This window comes from Python bivittatus, unplaced genomic scaffold (assembly GCF_059951505.1).
Source record: "Python bivittatus isolate LINGU-HERP-01145 unplaced genomic scaffold, Pbiv_v1 ctg000440_np1212, whole genome shotgun sequence".
Taxonomy (NCBI): domain Eukaryota; kingdom Metazoa; phylum Chordata; class Lepidosauria; order Squamata; family Pythonidae; genus Python; species Python bivittatus.
In genome coordinates this window covers 4,637,056-4,655,246 of record NW_028277063.1, presented here as the reverse complement: position 1 = coordinate 4,655,246, position 18,191 = coordinate 4,637,056, and the positions used below count along the sequence as shown (strand labels likewise).

The following is an 18,191-nucleotide window of genomic DNA, read 5'->3' as shown; positions in this document are numbered from 1 at the left end:
CAGTATAAAACTTGCTGCCCTCACAGCCAATCTTTCTATAGCCACTGTGCAATAGGATTCATGGATTCCTGACTTTGTTTTCCTTCCACTCCACAACATCATCAGCCAGTGACAAAACCTCTTCCGATCACCTTCATTAACATGGGGTGGGGCTCAGAAAGGAGGCGAGTTTTGACAGAGGACTAGAATGGTGGGTTTAGCCATCGGTGAAAACTCCCTCCCAGTTTTGTATGTTCTGACGAGTGCATTCAAAACAAGCCTGGTTGATGAGCAGAACGGGGAGGCCACGTGGTGAAGCAGGAGAACTTCACTGTGTGCCACCCCATCCCCTCGACAGCTGTTAGCTGAGCTTGTTTTCAAGCAGCCAGACAGCTTTCAACCTTATTTAACACCCGAACGGTGCCGCTAGCTGCTCCCGAACTGTGAGATGCTTAAAAACAACAAACTAAAAAAAAACAAAAACAGCTGGCTCCCACCAGCTGATGAGAAATCCCTCTTTACTTGCTAGGTCTCTGAACTGGGAATCAGAGTCCTGGCAGATAAAGGAGAGCCCATTTGGAAAGACCTGGATGCTCCTGCTGCAGAACCAGAATTGCCCTAGCAGGCAGTGTCTAGGAACCAGAGGGAAAGGGGCATGCCTGCACCAGCCTGAATTGCTTGATCAATGCCAGGTTGATCCCATCTCCTAGCAGTCACTTGCCCACGCCATTAATGGAATGGTTGGTGAAGCACGTCAGATTAAAAGTGCCTCAGACAATAATGCCCCTTTAAGACAAGAGCGGGATGACTTAAGGCTGCCTCAGGTATGGATTGGTTGCTGAGGCATATTTGTCTCATGAGTAGATTCAAGTGGGAAAAGGCCAGGAATACACGTTTGGCAATACTGATAGGGCTCTGAATGTAAGTGGTCTCTTCGGTACTCAAACCCACTCCTGCAAGCTCATTGCTATGCAGAGCATCATCTACATTCATTGGGATTGTTAACATTCCTTTGTCTAGTCTTAGTCAGGCATCTCTTGGCGGAAAACCTTCTTGATCAGCTCAGTGACAGAAATCATATTATCAAATTCACAGCAGATTGTACAAAAGCTCTCCTTGGATGCAGAATAACTGCCTTTCAGTTCAAAAGCTGTTTTTAAATTCAGTCTGAATCTTGACTGCAGCATGAACTTCCAGTAACTGGGTGCTGGGAGGCTTTTCCTCCTGGCTGTGTTCATGTGTGTTGGTCAAGTTGGCTGAAAAGTACACCAGCATAATTTTCTTTCCTCTGACTAACAGGCGCTGATCTGCACCATAACAAGACCTGCAAGCGGTCTTATCCTTAAAGCCTTACTCCAGGGCAATTTAAGAAAAGCTATTTGAGGACACCTTTAACTTCATTTCCATCCCTTCCTGTTAATCAACCAGTGGGAAAAACCACCACCAATCACACTCTCAAAAGTGCAATGGGGAGGCATGTGTGGGGGTGGGTAGGTGCCTGGGATGGAGAACTTAATCATCTTTGAAGTTGCCCAAGTGACAAGTTACTGACGTGGAGGTGCTTCATGCCAGTAACCTATCATTGGGCTATTTCTGAGCATGGGTCTATGGGTCTTTTAGTGACCAGCAGGCCACATCCCAAAATAGCCTGGGAGGAGGGGGAAGATGTAGGAAGGAGCTTGCAGAGTACATCGAGAAAGCTTCCAGGTCTTTTGAAAGACTATTCAACACATTTTAATAACATGTTTATTGGACTTCTAGAAGGCCACTATCCCAACATACAAAGTGAGCCCATGTAATGCCTGAGTGGTGCTTTGGAAAGTATGAGTCAGATGCGTCTGTGTAAACCAGGTATCCAATATCTTCTGTAGCCCAAGCCAGAATGGGCTTCAGCAGCCCTATTCAACCAACAGGAGCTTAACAGGTGCAGCCCCTGACTACATCATCATCAAGTTCATGAATGGGGCACCTTAGATGGTTCACATAGCAAGACTTGTACTGGGAAAAACCGGAAAAGACTACTTTACGCTGAAACAGCTACAGTTTAGGCAGCCTTTGAGGTAGACCGGGGATGAGATGGACTGTGTTATTAAGACAGCGTTTCTAAAAACAGTTAGAAGGCCATCTTTGTGCCATGGTTAGCAGGGCATGAAGATAAACCATTTTTGCTCTCCATGCAGCTTTTTGAGATATGGAACACTATCAGAAAGAAAGATGACACAACCAACCCATCTTGATCTCCCTGCTCATCTGAATGCTGTTTTTGTTTTTGTGCTAATAGAATGACTGTTATGAGTTTCCTGGTCCTCATCCTAAGCTGGGGCTCCATGGGGCTGGAGACAGCAGCAGCTGTGGTGAGTGATGGGCTATGGGTAGGTAGTGTTTGAGAGTGATGTTGGTCAAACAACAAGCAGCATCTTGGGAGAATGGGAGGATGCCAGCAGAGGGGGGAGGCCATTAGGGTTAACCTAGCCATATTAGCAAACTGTGTAGCAACCTACAGCAAAATAAACTAAGGGGAATCCACTTCTGATATGGACAGCTCTTCATGAGCTAATATATTCCAGGTTTCATAAATGAAAACAGCGGCACATTTGTAATACCCCCTATGATCATATCAAACATTACTGCCTAACATTGCCTGGACATTTGCTTCAGGTACCACAGCTGAGAGGTCTCCTACCACCGGTAAAGCAGTGGACTTTCAGGGCTGTAACTCCATTCTGCATGGCTCACTAGCTAGGAATTATGGAAACTGAAGAGAGAGTACTAGGTTGAGGGGTGGAAGGCTGTTCTACTGCTTTACACTATATTTACAAATTCTGCAAGAGGCTATCCTGTAACCATTTACAGCCTATGTAGTATGCATTCTTTGAGGTGTATTAAGACAGAACTGCCCAACAGTATCATGGTTCAGAATAAAATCTCAGCAATTACAGTATATAAAAAGAGCAGGCAGCTTGTGCAGGACATACAGGAGGATGTTACTATCTGTATGCAAGCATTTCCACGCATCAACAGAAACAAAATTCTTCTGTTCCCTATTCTGGACACCCTAAGAAGCTGAAACTGGTGAACATCAAGTCTTATAATGGACATTTTACTTTCCTTTTTTAAACAAAGCATCCTTCCCCACCACAAACACACTAATAGGGTCAGTAATTTAGCAAGGGCAGATCATAAAATTAGGGCTGTCCTTACAGTATTTTTAGGTGCAATGCAAATACAGAAGAGCTAAATTCTCCTGCAAAGACTGTGCTTCATATTCTCTGGATACACAGGAACAGGCTTTCTAGGGAACTTCAGCAAACCTTGAGCTAGCCCTGGGGCAATCATATAATTGCAAGGTATCCTATTTGATTTCTTTCAAAACATAGATTTTTAGCAATGATGCTATCCAGAGTAGGACTGGTGGGGCAGAAGTCCAGGACCCTACCCAGGAGGAGGACCCAAAAATGAAGCAAAGCTACTACTGCATTCCATAACAAGTGGGAATCTAATTACCATCTAAAAAAGCCACCCCCCTATAAAACTCCTAAGTCCAGGTGTGCATAAACTGTGTCAGAAAAAGGGCCACCTCGGGCTTTGCACAGAATGTTGAAGGGACAATCCAAAAGCTAGCAGGACCTGAACCCAATTTAGGAGGAGACTTCAGGGCTTTCAAGAAGTGAAATGGGTGCCTGAAACCCTGCAAAAAAGAAAGGAAAAATGCAAAAGAAAAAAAGAAAAAAGTTTGGCCCCATCCATCCTGGAGGAGATCTGGGCCCAAAAAGTGAATTCTGGTAGGCCCCATGGAACTCCTGGGTTGGACATTTTGCACCCTTAATGTAAAGGCACCACTGTATGAAAAAATAAAAATTCAGTTGTATTTCTTGCCACTGCATGTAGAGGAACTGGTACAGTGTTTGGCCCCCAAGCAGGCACTCTGAGCACCGTCCCCCACCCTCCACCCCGGGCACAGTGGCTACTTTCTGAAATCACAGGGACAGCAGCCAACCAAGCTGGCTGGTGGCCTTGCCTGGGAAACTCGGTCTTCTGTTCTCTGGAGCACAATAATTTAATTGCTGGCATTTTCAGCCAGAGGGGTGGTGGCATTTGGAGGGGGGTAGGGGAGTGGGGCTGGTGATGAAGGGATTTTCTCACCATCTCAATCTCTTGATGTATATTCTTACACACACAACACACATACATGCACACACATGCCTACACTTTCCTCTTACTGATGCTTTTAATTAGTAGGTGTTATTCAGAGTCCCTGGGGGAAAGAAGGGAAAACTGCATTTTCCATCTGTCTCAGTATAAACCCTCTCAGTTCTGCCCTTCTGAGAAGGAGTGGTTTAAGTGCTTGTCTCATCAGTATGCAACCCCTTCTGAGTTGTACCCAAGCCAAACTGCACCTCTTCCCCATTAGTCCAGCTGAGCCCCCACAATGCTATTCCAAATCCAGAGTCTCTCTTATGCCAGTTATGCCTCTTACTCATCTGGGGCTGCCTCTCATTAAGATGTAGGACTTCCCCTACAGATCTGGAAGTCCTCCTGTTCTGATTCAGTCTTCTCCAACCTGGTGCCTATCAGCTCTATTATGAATGTCCCATAACTTCATTGCATTTCTCAATGCATTCTCAAGTAGGCTGAGTTGAAGCAGGGTGATTTTGAGGCCAAATATCTGCATTGGGGGAGGCACTTGTTTTAATAAATATTTTTGGTGACAGAATCATAAGATTCAGGGCAATAACATTATGATGTCCTTCAAGTGGGCAAGGTTACTTTTTTTTCCCTCCTAAGAAGTAAAACAAGAACAGGAGTTCCAATTTTAGATGCACTAAGCTGATCCAAAAACTTAGCATATTTTATTTCTTTGTTTCCGCACCAGAAGTTGGCAGGAAATCATGCTGTCAACCTTTGGTGATTTGTCAATGAATTTTGACTGCTTAATCTTTGTGGATTCTGGGATCTGGGTCTGCAAACTCAAAAGTGGAAATCGTGGGTTCCCTGCACATTGTCAATTGACCATCCTGGCCTTAAAGGAAAACTCTACTGCAAACACCATGATCGTGGCCTTTATCAGTTGATTCATTCAAACAGTTTTGACCGTGTTCTTCAGCTGAAGACAACCAACAAGCTTACAGTCTAAAACAGTGTTTCTCAACCGTGGCAACTTTAAGATATGTGGACTTCAACTCCCAGAATTCCAGCATAGCTGGCTGGGGAATTCTGGGAGTTGAAGTCCACATATCATAAAGTTGCCAAGGTTGAGAAACACTGGCTTAAAAAGAGATGGCAGGAAATGAAAAAGAGAAGAGGAAAGCAAGCAAACTGAAGCATTATTCAGTCCTAAAGTTAGAGACTCATAAGGCTCAGCTGGTTAAAGGATAATCCTGCTTCCCCTCTCTTCCAGTTAAAGGAAGGCCAAGCAGAGGGAGAAGGCACCTGAGCAAATGAGTAGCAATTCTTGATGGGCTACCCTGGATCAGAGAACCCTTCCCTAATGATCAGCCTGCAGTGATTTACAATACTTCTTATTCCATTTTTCTTTCTTTTAATCAAAGCAGCAAGTTGAGTGGAGGACTTTTAGGAGGAAAGGAGAGCATGGAAAAGACCTAGTTAAACCTTTCCTTCACAGCTGTACTTACCATCACGGTTCCCCATTTCTTTGTAAGGAAGCAAAAATTCAGGCATTCCCAACTCAGCCATGTCTTCAGTTCCCACATTCTAATTAAAAGTCCTTGTCTATTATATCAGCCTTGTCCCCCATTCCTCCAAGACATCAACTGTTGCTTTCTTTATGGATCTAATGTATGTATCTTTCTCTGTGTGTCTTTTTTACCATCAGATTCTCAGGACAGCCTAGAACATTAAACGTATTTTCACTTTATCTTATTCTCTGTGGTTGTGTTTGCACAACCCATTTACAGATGATTGCCTTAACCACGGTTTACCCCATTAACTCAATTTTCTGAGTTTGCGTAAGACACTGACCCATAAATCAAGCATGCTGCTTTGCACAACACTCCGGGCTTAAACGTGGCTAAACAGTAATTCAACGTGTTGTGCCAATCCAGCCAGTTTTCCACTTCTCCCAATGAGGGGTCATGGTTCTTCCAGACTCCATGACTTTCCGTACATTTTACAACTCATTCCTCCTCACCGTTTATTACTTACTACAACCAACCCAAACCTGTACCCTTTTGGGGCCAACACTCTTTTTCCCAACTTAGTTGTAGCAACTTGTGTGGTCCAAAGGCCAGTGACTCTAAGTGTCCCCTTTTGACAGCTGCCAAGTCTCCTCTCCACACCACCCAGACTGCAGGACTCTTTTCACGTTCCAGGAAATCAAAAGCAAGCTCTGTTTTTGCTTTGGCGTGCTCCATCTGCATGCTTGACAGAGATTTTATCAGGCTGTGTTCTCTGAGGATGTTACAAGCTGTATTCCTGTAGATGTTTGAACTGTAATTCTCCAAATCCTTTGCCAGTGGCCTTGTTGGTCAGGTCTAATGGGAATTAAGCCTCAAAAGGTATAGAAGGCCCCAGGATGTCCACTCCTGCTATATTTCTATTCCTGTCCTCCCACAGCTACAGATCTTTTAAATGTTTCCTTTTGAATTTTCAGGTTCACCCATGCCTTATAGATCTAAGCAGCTCTCCCACCGCTTGTGCTTAGTACTCTCTGATGTTGTTCAAAATGACCCATGGCTGCCTGAGACATCACCTTCTGTAGTGCACATTTCTTCATGGATATTGACTGCAACTGAATGCACTGCAGTAAAAGTAGACTTCTGTTTTTGCCCCCTTAGGGACTGAGTGATTTTTGCTTTGAGCCAGATGGTTATGTGATGAACACAACCCAAGCCAGGACTGGACTTAGCCCAGGTAGGATGAGACCTGCTGCATCTTAAAGAATAAAAATGCTGGATTTGCACCCAAGAAGTAGAGCTCCCAGGCTGTGAAGCTGTACTGTAGCAGTACCTTCCTAACAAGATTGCAATGTGCAAACTTTAGTAGTGATTGTGTTAAAGACTTCTGAGGTAACTAAACTCCCTTTTTCCCTTGATCACTTGGCAAACTTACTTAAGAGACCTGGATTTAAATTCAATTTACCTGTTAGCTGGACTGTAGGGCCTTTGACAAAGCTGTGTTGGGCTTGTTTAAGCAATTTAAATCTAGAAAGGATCCAAAGGAGAACTAAAATCCTGTGCCCATGAGGACAGAATCTGCTTCTTGGTGAGTTCTGAAAGCAGTCGTACACATTTTGTATGATTATCACCCATGTGCACTGCTTTTCAAAGACCATAAACCCTAGTTTGGGGATTATATGTAAGAGCTGAATGTCAGCACTGGGTTTAGGAAAGTTGCTTTAATAGAGATATGAGGAAAGTGATATTAAATAGTTGTCCACTCTGGTGTGGGATGCAATTTTCTTTGCAGTGGTTATAGGAGGAAAAGGGTTAGTTCTGATGTCTTGAATCCAACCTGCTCAGGGGGGTTTTGTTGGGGAAAGTAAAAAGGAGCACTAAAGGGTGGTGGGAGGGATTCAGGGGAGCCTATTTCTGAGCAGACATAATGCATACATTATGCTAATAATCTATGATTCCTTTTCCCCCAAATCCCCAATTAGATTTTTTAAAAAATCTGTTTGCAAACAAAGCTTCTTTGTTTTTTAGGAGGGGAAAAAGTTCTGATTTTATATGTTTATACACACACACACACACACACACACACACTGCTGTCATTATACTAATGATGACCCCTGTAAACTCAAAAGAGGCCGCTATTCCATAAAAAAAACCAAGGTAGCTATTTTGAACTTCCCAACTTCAAAAGGCAGCTCAGAACAGAGTAGCTTTAATAAGAAGAGTACTTGTAATTTTCCAGGGCTAGCAGTTAATGTGGAGGAATGTGGGGAACACATTGGCCTTGATTGTGATGAGGAGGGAAAGGAGTAACTCTCCCCTCACTTCACACCATAGTCTTGATAACATGAGCCTCACCACCTTGGCTACTAAAAATAAACCATCACACTTAAATGATGCATAGCTAATGTCCTACAGCAAAGTGATTTGTTTTGCCTGCTAAAACATTGGCCTGTCATGAAGGTATCAAACAGCCGGAGTCTCTCTGGGGGGCAGGGGTAGTAATCCAGCCACGCACATGCGTCAAGGCTGCAATTTCCAGAATTCTCAACCAGCACATGGCCAAGGTCAAAGGTGGTTATTCCGACTTCTTCCAACAGTTCCCAGGGTGTAGCTATTTAATACACTTTATTTTGGTAACTGGTCTCTTATCTTCTTTTTCAGTGCTGCTTCTCTGTGTGTGTGTGTATGTGTGTGTGTGTGTGTGTGTGTATGTTTCTTTCCCCAACATGTACAACCCCTTTTAGATAAACAAACTCAGGAGATCTAAGAAAGAATTAAAAAGACCTGGTGTGTAGATGGACCCAGAGGCTTGATGTCCTTTCTTCTTTTCTTTTAACCCCTGCAGAAATCCTACAGTACTACTTAACCTGCAGCCAAGATACCTTCAACCCATTTCAGCAGGTAAATATTCCTTCTTTTCCACTAAAAAGATGTGTTGCCTACGTGCATGTGATAGAAGTCTGAGGATGGTGTCCTGCATTCTCAGCCATGCAAAACTAAATCCAATCACTGCTATTCCTCTAAGCCTTGCCTATATATTTTCAACCCTACTTTCCTAACATTTGAACTTTTCTAAAAATATGGCGTTTCTTGTTATAGATGCAATCTGGTATTCTCAGCATCCCAATCCTTTGCCTGTCTTATGCACCTCACCGAGGGTGTTATCTTGGCAAGTTGTAAAATCACAGAATAAATAGTTATGTCTGTAACCTTGGACTGGCTTCTGTTGTGGTTTGTAAGTTTCCTAACCCCAAAGACTTTGTGTTTTTCTCCCATTCCTTTCCTGCCAACTCTACAGAGACTCACAGTATGTCAGAGGGCATTATCCAACATACATTCTCAGCTATACGGATTGGAGAGAGAAGCCATCCCCCACTTCCCAGCAGCGGAGGTCAGTGGCAATGCTCAGAGAGAAAGGGAGGTTGGGTGTGCATCAACTCACAATTCTCTTGGACTGAAAAAAGTCATGGTGGGCTAGCCGGAGGGAGGGGGAAAGGCTGCAAATTAGGGCAACTGGGTTCTCATTCCTACCATTTGTGTACTGCAGAAGAACATTGTATCCATCCAGAGTACTTTGAACATCACAGAAAGTAATTTCCATCATCTTGTAGCTCTCCTCAACTGCCGGGGACTTCACAAGGTACCTCTGCTACTCTTGTTTGTCATTTAATGGACCCTCTCCAGCCATTCTGACTTATGTTTCTTAATATTTCCTGATACATTTTAAGATCCTGACCTTTCCCTTATGATACAATGGGTATGCATGAATATTACTGTATCATCATCTAGATCAGGGTTTCTCAACCTTGGCAACTTTAAGACATGTGGGCTTCAACTGCCAGAATTCCCCAGCCAGCAAATTCTGGCAGTTGAAGCCCACATGTCTTAAAGTTGCCAAGGTTGAGAAACCCTGATCTAGAACAAGAGTCAATAACTTGGTGCTCTCCAAATATTTTGGATTTCCATTTCCATCACCACCAACATGCCCAGGCTTGGGCAAGGGTAGAAAACAGTAGTCTTCCAGATGTTGCTAACAGCATCTCCCAGGATCCTTCACCATTGTCCTAAGCTGAATGGGGATGCTTTCAACACTATTGGGAGGGTGTGGGTTCCTGTCCCCAGGCCAACAGCAATGAATTGTGGAACCTGTAGTTAGAGCATGTGGAGAACCCAAGTTCTTTGCCCATGTGCAGAGAGTATAGACCCACTCTATACATCACTGAAGTATGTTCCTTTTCATATGAACAATTTTCCATTCAAAGCCAAATGGAGCAATCTTCAACATGGCACACTTACAGCATTCTGTAATTTTACAACCAGTTTGCACGCACAGATTTGAAGCATCTGTACACATGTTCACAACAAGCATGGTATTCAAGAGAGTGGAGGGATTACAAGTATCAGTCGAAATATCAAAGCCTCTTCCCCAAATCTAGGGGAGTCAAGAGCTATGGCATACCCATAACTTTACAGACCTGCATCCAGGTATTTCTGACTCTGAATAATTCCCATTAAAAGAAAAAAAAAAAAAGGCAATGAAAGAGATAGGATGGGTTGATGACTAAAAAATGATGATGTCTCATCTGGATACCCTGTCAAATTACCATAACAGTGAACCATTGCCAATGGACTTTAAACTTCCATCTGGAAGCTATCTCTGTGTCACTTTCTCTGTCTTCTAGGACTATGTGGATGGCCTGAAAGGGCTATGCTATGATGGCATGGAGGGGTTGCTTTTCCTCCTCCTCTTCTCCTTCCTCTCTGCCCTTTCCTTCACCACAGCTGTCTGTAGTCTGCCCCGGGCCTGGAAGAGGTTCCAGAACAGGTGAGTGTTAACATCCAGTATATGAGAATCCTGAGCATCAATCAGTTGTATGCATGCAGAATCCTCATCACCTCCAGATTAGGCAAAAAAAAAAAAAATCCTGCTCAACTACTTTGGGAGATGGTTGCTGCAGATGAGAGGTGGATAACCATAGCCCTCAAGGTGCATATAAATGCCCAAGCCTGTCCAAAAGTAGTCACCAAATTATAGCTTTTAATATGATCAGAGGAAGGAACTATTAAATAGGTGTTCAGTTATCATACTAGTTGTATTTAATTAAAGTTAATGAGCGTAAATGTAAAATTTAACTTAATTTTAAATGGTAAACGAATAAAATCTTGTTTTTGTCCAAACCCTGCCTATTTTTTGGAGTGCATCCTCAGCATGCCACTCGTAGGCCCAAAATGTTGCACTTCCCTGGTACAGACAATACAAAGCAAGATGATCTGATTCAGAGTAAGACGTTTTATGTTCATTAACTTTGATCAGCCCACTTCACGTCCCTAAACAAAAAGTATGTTGAGAATTCTGGGATTGGAAGTCCCAACAAAACTGGAGCATGTCGGATTTGAGAAGGCAAATGTAGAATTGTGAACTAGATCAGAAGCTTGGTCCAGACTGTCTTGTCTTCCTGTTCTGAGTTACACACTAAAGGGGCGGCAGCTTAATGCAAGAAAAGTAAGGAAAACCTAGATGCTAGGTTTGGAGCAAACTCTTGTTTTCTGGACAGATACCCTATAACCATGGGCTTCTTCATAGTCATTAGACTAGGCAGCTCTTTCCTTGTTGTTCACTCCTTTATTCCTTTTTTTTTTCCCTTCTTTTCTCCTGAATTCCTGTGTAGGGACTCGGACTATGACGACATGGAGGATGATGACCCTTTCACGCCCCAGGCACGTAGACCGCCGACAGTGCGCGCAGGGGGGGCTGGGCCCAGCCTGCCCAGCTCCTTTGGCCACTGTTCAAGCTGGGGCAGCCGGGGCAGCCTGCGCCTTTCAGCCCCCCCCATTTCCAACGCCCCCGTCTCACAGTACATGTGAGTAACCCCCACCCCCCACCTCCCAACCCCCTCCCCACGCGCTTGGTCATAATACCCCCTGCAAGGCGGGAGGGGCTTGGAGTGGCCCACAGTGGCCCAGATCTGAGTGCGTGAGGGGGAGGGGGAAGGGAGGACAGACTCCCCCAAATCAGGGACCGACTGTTCCCTCTACCTTTTCCAGCTCCCTTCCTCTCCCTCCTCCCACCCCTTGCCTCCTTCCCTGCCATTTTCCTCATCCCATTCGTTCTCCTTCCCCAGTGCTGCTTTAGCTATCTGAAATTTCAGGAGAAAAAAAGACCACCTTAGCTGGGTTTTCTAATCAAAGAAAAGGGCAGGTACGATGGTGAACATTGTGAAGCAATTTTGAAGTTTAAGGAATGGAGAGAAATAGTTGATTTTGGTTGCAGGAGGAAAACCTGACTATTTCCCACTGTCTAGATCAGCAAAGTAGGAGAAGGAATGTTTATTTGATATATTACGCTATCATCCCCTGCTTCCTTCAGAAACATCTAGGCAACATACTTAATTCTTCTTATCCTTACTTTCATAGAATATAAGGATTTGAATGGGCCTTGGAGATCATGTAGTCTGACTCCCTGAGCAATATAGGATCTACTGTACCATCCAGCCTCTGTTTAAACACCTCCACAAAGGAGGCTTTACTGCTTACATATGCTGTCTGTTTCACTTTGCTGGTATCCATTAAGCACCATTTTAAATTTCTTTCACTACCACCAGTACTGACCCCATTAAAGCAGTTTCCCACAGAGATGGAATAATTCATCCTTTTGTTTTCTTCATCTGTCTGGTTTTTTTGGGTGTCTTCCACCTTGTTCCCATAATGGAGAACCAACCACTGGTTTGTATCACTTTCCATTCCTGGTCCAAGCACACCTTCCCCAAGACAATGCATTTATCAAAATGCTCTTCTGGAAATACCACTGTAGCCCTTTCGCTACCTGTAATACAATGTTCCCAATGACTGATCATTTTCTTACTCTAGGTTTTCTACATTGATTTCTGTAATAGGCAAAATTGATTGCCATTATTTTATTCTATTCTCCTCAATCCTCAGACTTTTCACTCTGGTTTTCATGCCTCATCTTCTGGTGTACAATTCAAATCAAATGCATATTCAGAAAAATTAAGCCAAGCCAATTAACTTATTTGGGCTGCAACCTCTATTTATATAGTGGAGAAACAGGTATTGCCCCTTCCTACATAGATATACTCTCCAAAAAGAGATAAATATGCAAGTCTTGATATCTTTGATCTTCTTTTTTTTCTTCAAAAAGAAGGATTATACAAAAATGCTCTCTACTTGGAGTTCTCATGTCATACAGTATATCAAGACTATGGTGAGATGGGGCAAGTATCTACTCCTCCAAATAAAGAGGATCCATAAGCTAAGTCAGCTGATCAAGTAGGCCTTGATGAATCTAGGATCCATAATGCAGGCTATGGTTTATTGTCATGAGATTGAAATAAACCAAGAACCTTCATATCAATTGCCACATGGAAATTTCTGTAGGGGTCCTCCAGAAAGCTGCAAATGTCAACACAGCAGAGGTTTCTAGTATTTCTGGAAAGGTCTGGCAATGGACTGACTTTCCAGAGCTGAGATAGTGTTTGGAGAGGGAGGGATTCATTATCAGCATCTTTCTTGGTGTCACTTGCAGGAGTCAAAGCGCTTCGTACAGTGGCAGTCCTCAATTTGAGAGCATCCCCCTCATTGACCGTCATTCCCCACCCCCTTCGGTAAGTCAGAGGTATGGACTCATCCATATGCGGCAACCAAATGCAGCACACCAGCTGTGGGCTATGACAGAGCAGCTACACAATAAATTGCTTTGCTTTTGTGATCCCCGTTGAGTTGCAGGGGATCAGATTCAAAACCTGGTGAATATATGTCTGATGTGTAGGATTGTCAAAATAATAATAATCCACCTTAACTTAACAATGAACCTAGGTAGCAAAATAACTAATAATGAAAGGATTCTTTTCACTCCTTTGGCCAAAATGGGCTGAATCAGTTCTTTAATGTGGGGGAAGGCAAGCTTTTTCCAGCCACAGGTTGCACTTCTTCCAAGCTTTCTTGGTTTGGGGAGGGGGTTCTGGAGGGGGTTTGCAGGTACCGCTGACACCAGAGGTAGAAGGCCAAAGTTTTTAGGATTTCTTGCATATTTTGTTAATTTAGTAACATAGGTGTATTTAGCCTGAGACATCACATACAGTATCTATTTAAATCTTTATTTTGGGAGGGAGGATAGTGGTGATTTGGGGGTATCTCCAGGGGCCATAAAAGAAGGGGGGGGTTGGAGCCTTCTGCTTTAGTGTACAATGAAGAAGCACACCTTGTAGTTGTCAGAACATTTCTTATGGCTGACAGAGGCACACAGCTCTGCCACTGCATATCCTGGTTTTCTTGGTTTAATAAAGCTGCCCATATGGAACAGGTACACACACACACACACACATACATAAGCCTTACTCTGCTGTGTGGCACTGTATGACAGGTGTGCTAGATCTGAGTTCAGCAACTTCACCATTTAATGCAAAAATGTGAGACATACTGCATTCAGGCTAAGATAAACAGTGCTGCTGATTTTAATTTAAAAAATTCTGACCTTTATACGCAAATACTGAGACAACTAATATAGAAGCCAGCAAACTACTGAAAGCTTTTTTTATTAGACCAGTTTCCTTCACCCCAATGACCCACAGCCATGGTGGCCAACAATTTCAATAATCCCCAGCAGCTAGCATTGGCCAAACTGACTGTGGATAATGGGAGTTGCAGTCTAACGCCTTTGAAAAGCACCATATGGGAAAGGCTACTGTAAACGGTTATAAATTCCAACAGTGTGCTTTCTGCACCCTGGAAGTTTAGAATTCTGACAGTGTTTTTGCCCTTGTGAACAATGCAGACCTGCTTAAGAATCAAGAGCAGAATCAGGATGGCCAGTTGACCAGAATTTCATCCATTTCACTTAGGTGAGATGGGCGGCCATACAAATCAAATAAAAAAATAAATGTTGCCCAAAAATAATACAGGCACAGGGACAAAAGGCAGAGGATGATATTTCAGTTGCTTGTTTCACTGTCATTTTTCAAACCAAACATTTAAAAGGATAAGAATACCTTCCAATTGTGAGGAAAGCTGAGATTTTAAAGGAAGCGTAGAAAGTGAATGCCATTCTGAAGACTGAATTGAAGAAAACTTATACTCTATAGTTGGTGCCAAGTGAGCAAAAGAGAAAGGATCTACACAGTTGTGGTCCTCTGGAAGCACATCTAACTGATATCTGAAGCAGGACTTCTATAAAGCCTCTTCTTTTACTCTTTCCCCAAGTGTTACTTAGCTCAGAGTGCACTTTGAGTGCACAAAGAGTGAAACAGAACTGCTTTTCCCAACTTGGTACCCCCCACTCCCTGACATGCTACAAATACAACTACCAGAATTCTCACCCAGCATGTTGGCCGGAGATTTGGAAACTGCAGTCCCAACTCATCTGGAAAGTGACAGGTTGGAAAGGCAGAACAAGAATATTCTAATTGCTGTTATAACATTGCTTGGTTATTAACTTTCCTGCTGCTCTCTTTCTATCCTCTCATAGTATTCTCCCAGCATGCGAGCGTCTTATGTCGGTGCTAGCGAAGAAGTGGACGTCCCTTGACAGACCGGATTCCTGTCCTAGATGCAGCCCAGAAGACCCCAACCCAGATCCATACCACCCAACTAACACAGAGAGACCCCAACCCAACCACTTACTAGAATACAACTTAAGTGAGCCTTTTTCACCAGGTGCCCCCTGCTCCTTCACTTGAATCTCTTCATTAGCCTACCTTCTCTAAGAAAGGAAAGGAAAGGGGGAGGGAGAAAGAGAATATCCCTTAGGCCGGGAGACATTCAGTGGCAGGGGTGAGGAGTGCAAATAAGCTAAGGACAGGGGATCAGAAAAAAGAATGTAAATAGAGACATGACATGGTTGAGAGACAGAACTAGTGTGAGCCATGTGAAAGGTAAATGACAGAAAATAACTGTAACAGAACAAAATTCAAAATAGAAGTAACGAATGGAAGTTTAAATTCAAAAAAATGTGTGCAAGCACCAATGAATTTTTAAAAACTGCACAAGTGCAGAAATGATAGATAGACTGAAAGAGTATATGGACAATGGAGACAAAACAGCAAAAGCTATCCAGCTAGAGACTCATCTCTGCTCCCTGCTCTGACAGTGGGCAGGCCAGAAAAGTGGAGGACACTACTGGGTCCCACCAAGAGATTTGAGGGAATAGGGGAGTCCATTAGGGGCCCAGAGCTACCCTTGCTCCCTATCAGCCTCCTTGCTCCTAATTAGAATCCCCAACACTAACAAGCATTTGGAACTTGCCCAGTTTAAAATAAAAGGGAAACTTTATTTTACATGGTGTTCATCTTTGATTTTGCACACATGCAAGTGTGTGAGAGAATATGCAGTCATGGGGTATTTTTACATATTTCATTTACATCGTAGTGGGATGACTGCAGAATGTTGGGAATGTATGCCAAGAGTGTATATTCTCAGCAAGGTCACCCAAGGCGTGAAGGTCATCCCAGCCATCCAACTAAACCAAGCAGGCACCTACTGTATATTGGACAACAGCAATATAGGAAGATGCTGGGGACAGATTGCTCATGTTAGTGACAAAGGCAAAGGTATCATTTCATAATGCGCAGGAGAAGGTAATGGTACATCACTTGTGTATTTCATAAAGAAAAAAACCTACATGGATAGACAATATAAAGTGATATGCTGGGAAAGATGGAAGGAAAGGGAAAAGGATGACCAGCAGCAATGTGGATGGACTCAATTATAGTAGCAATGGGTTTACCCTTGGAAGACTTGAAGGACCAGGTTGGGGACAGATTGTCCTGGGAAAAAATCTATGGTCGTAAGAGTTGACACTGACTTGACGGCACCTATCACTCAAATAATAGCAGGATTGGGTAATTCAAGTCTTAGCGTCAAAAACTAGAGCATTAATACTGCAATGTTCCTTCACCAGTTTTGTACTGACATTGAACATGCTCAATCTGTATGATATGAAGTTTCAGAGAAGGTGTATGTTGTTACTTTATAATTCTACAAATCTGAAAAGGAGTTCTGAGTACACAAACACACCCTTCTTCTGATTAGCCCCTGATTTCCATTTTTGTCTGCATTCACCATCCAGGGTCACTTTTAAAAGGAATTATCAAAACACGCAATGTATTGTAAATGCAAAACACACATAGTTCAGATTAGATTCAGAAATCAAGGATCTGAATTGTGCAATCCCAAGTTGCTACTGGAAAAATACCCACTATTCTGTCTCTTGATCAAGATCTTCATAGCATTATTATATCTACAACTGTTTTTTAACTGTTGACCATCTTGGTGCCAGCTACTTTTCTCTCTCTTCTCTTCCAGTGATTCAGTTGGGCTAAATATAGTATGAAGATGTACTTTCTTACCATTGCACCTGCTGTGATAATAGTTCCTTTTTTCCCAGTGGAGAGAATGTATGTGGCATTGTGTCATCTCAGCCACTGCATTTGGAAATCCAGGATTTAGTCCTTCTACTCATGTGTGCAGTCCTCTCAAATTTCATTCCCATTTAGTTTTAAAATGTCTGGAGGACATTGATTTACCCAGACACAAATGACTTTCTTTCCTTTCCTCTTCTGATTTCATTTAGAATTTATCCAATATAAGAAGCATAAACAAGGCTTCTTCCAGGTTTGAAGAGCCCCTGGCAAAGTCCCCTCTGGGCCCTCTTCTGCTACAGCAAATGGCAAGTTTATCTGATTACAGTGACAGTGCCCCCAACGAGCATTGAGCAGTTAAGTCAAGTCGCCTGTTCCTACAATGCTGTTGAACGGGTTATCTCAACCAACTGGGACCCCATTTGATATGTTCAGAGTAAATAAAGAAAAGGGCTCTCATAAGGGGTTGCTCATTCACAAAATGACTACCACAGTGGTTGAGAAAACTGGAAAGCAACCTGGTGATGTTGTTCCCTGCCACTCTCACTATAGCCCCCTCCTCAGGGTAATTCACTGTCAAACCTCCTCCATCCCACTTTTCCTTTTGTCTTTTTTCTGGAATGGGAAGCACTGAGCTGCAGCCACTTTGCCTATGTAGTAGAAAGACCAGTTCTTGGCAGCTCGGATTCTGTATCTCTTCACTGTCTTCTGGTGGTCATTCAGATTTTTGTAGCCCTTTTATATGGAATTCAAGGAACTCTGGGTCATAAAAAGATTCTGGAGGCTGGTGCTTCACTTTGCACTACCATGCCCACTCTCTTTTTGTTTAAAAGTGAAGTCATCTTAAAAAAAGACATTAAAAAGCCTGCCAGCCAAGAAATATTGCAGCCTCAGGGCACAGTTAGGTTTAGGACCTTGAAGGTGGAGATGGGGTGAGGGTAGGTTGGAGTGCCAGATCAGATATTTTTAAATGGTACAGGAATGAGCAAGGGGAAATTAACCCTGCCAGAATGCTGGGACAAGCGTCCAAGGATACCAAAATCTAATGCCAATCCTGACCATGATGGGTTTAGAGGAGACCAGTATGATGGGGGCTAAAGTAAAATCTCCTCAGGAAGCCCATCCATTTCACCATTGTCTACTTTCTTTGAACCTGATTTAGATCACTTGCTAGAGGAAGAAAGTAGGCAAGTACACAGGATGATGA

At 43.2% G+C, this 18,191-nt stretch overlaps 1 protein-coding gene across 1 annotated transcript in view; it reads left to right on the top strand.

Annotated features, from left to right (window-relative positions):
- TTYH1 (tweety family member 1) overlaps positions 1–16,089 on the top strand; it is a 55,953-nt gene extending 39,864 nt beyond the window's left edge. The window contains exons 6-14 of the mRNA XM_088142701.1: positions 2,261–2,333; positions 6,774–6,849; positions 8,458–8,513; positions 8,911–9,003; positions 9,160–9,252; positions 10,295–10,437; positions 11,282–11,330; positions 13,156–13,234; positions 15,094–16,089. Coding sequence (XP_087998827.1) covers positions 2,261–2,333; positions 6,774–6,849; positions 8,458–8,513; positions 8,911–9,003; positions 9,160–9,252; positions 10,295–10,437; positions 11,282–11,330; positions 13,156–13,194 — 622 coding nt within the window. The 3' untranslated portion in view covers positions 13,195–13,234; positions 15,094–16,089. The remainder of the gene's footprint in view (positions 1–2,260; positions 2,334–6,773; positions 6,850–8,457; positions 8,514–8,910; positions 9,004–9,159; positions 9,253–10,294; positions 10,438–11,281; positions 11,331–13,155; positions 13,235–15,093) is intronic.
- Positions 16,090–18,191: the final 2,102 nt, after the last annotated feature.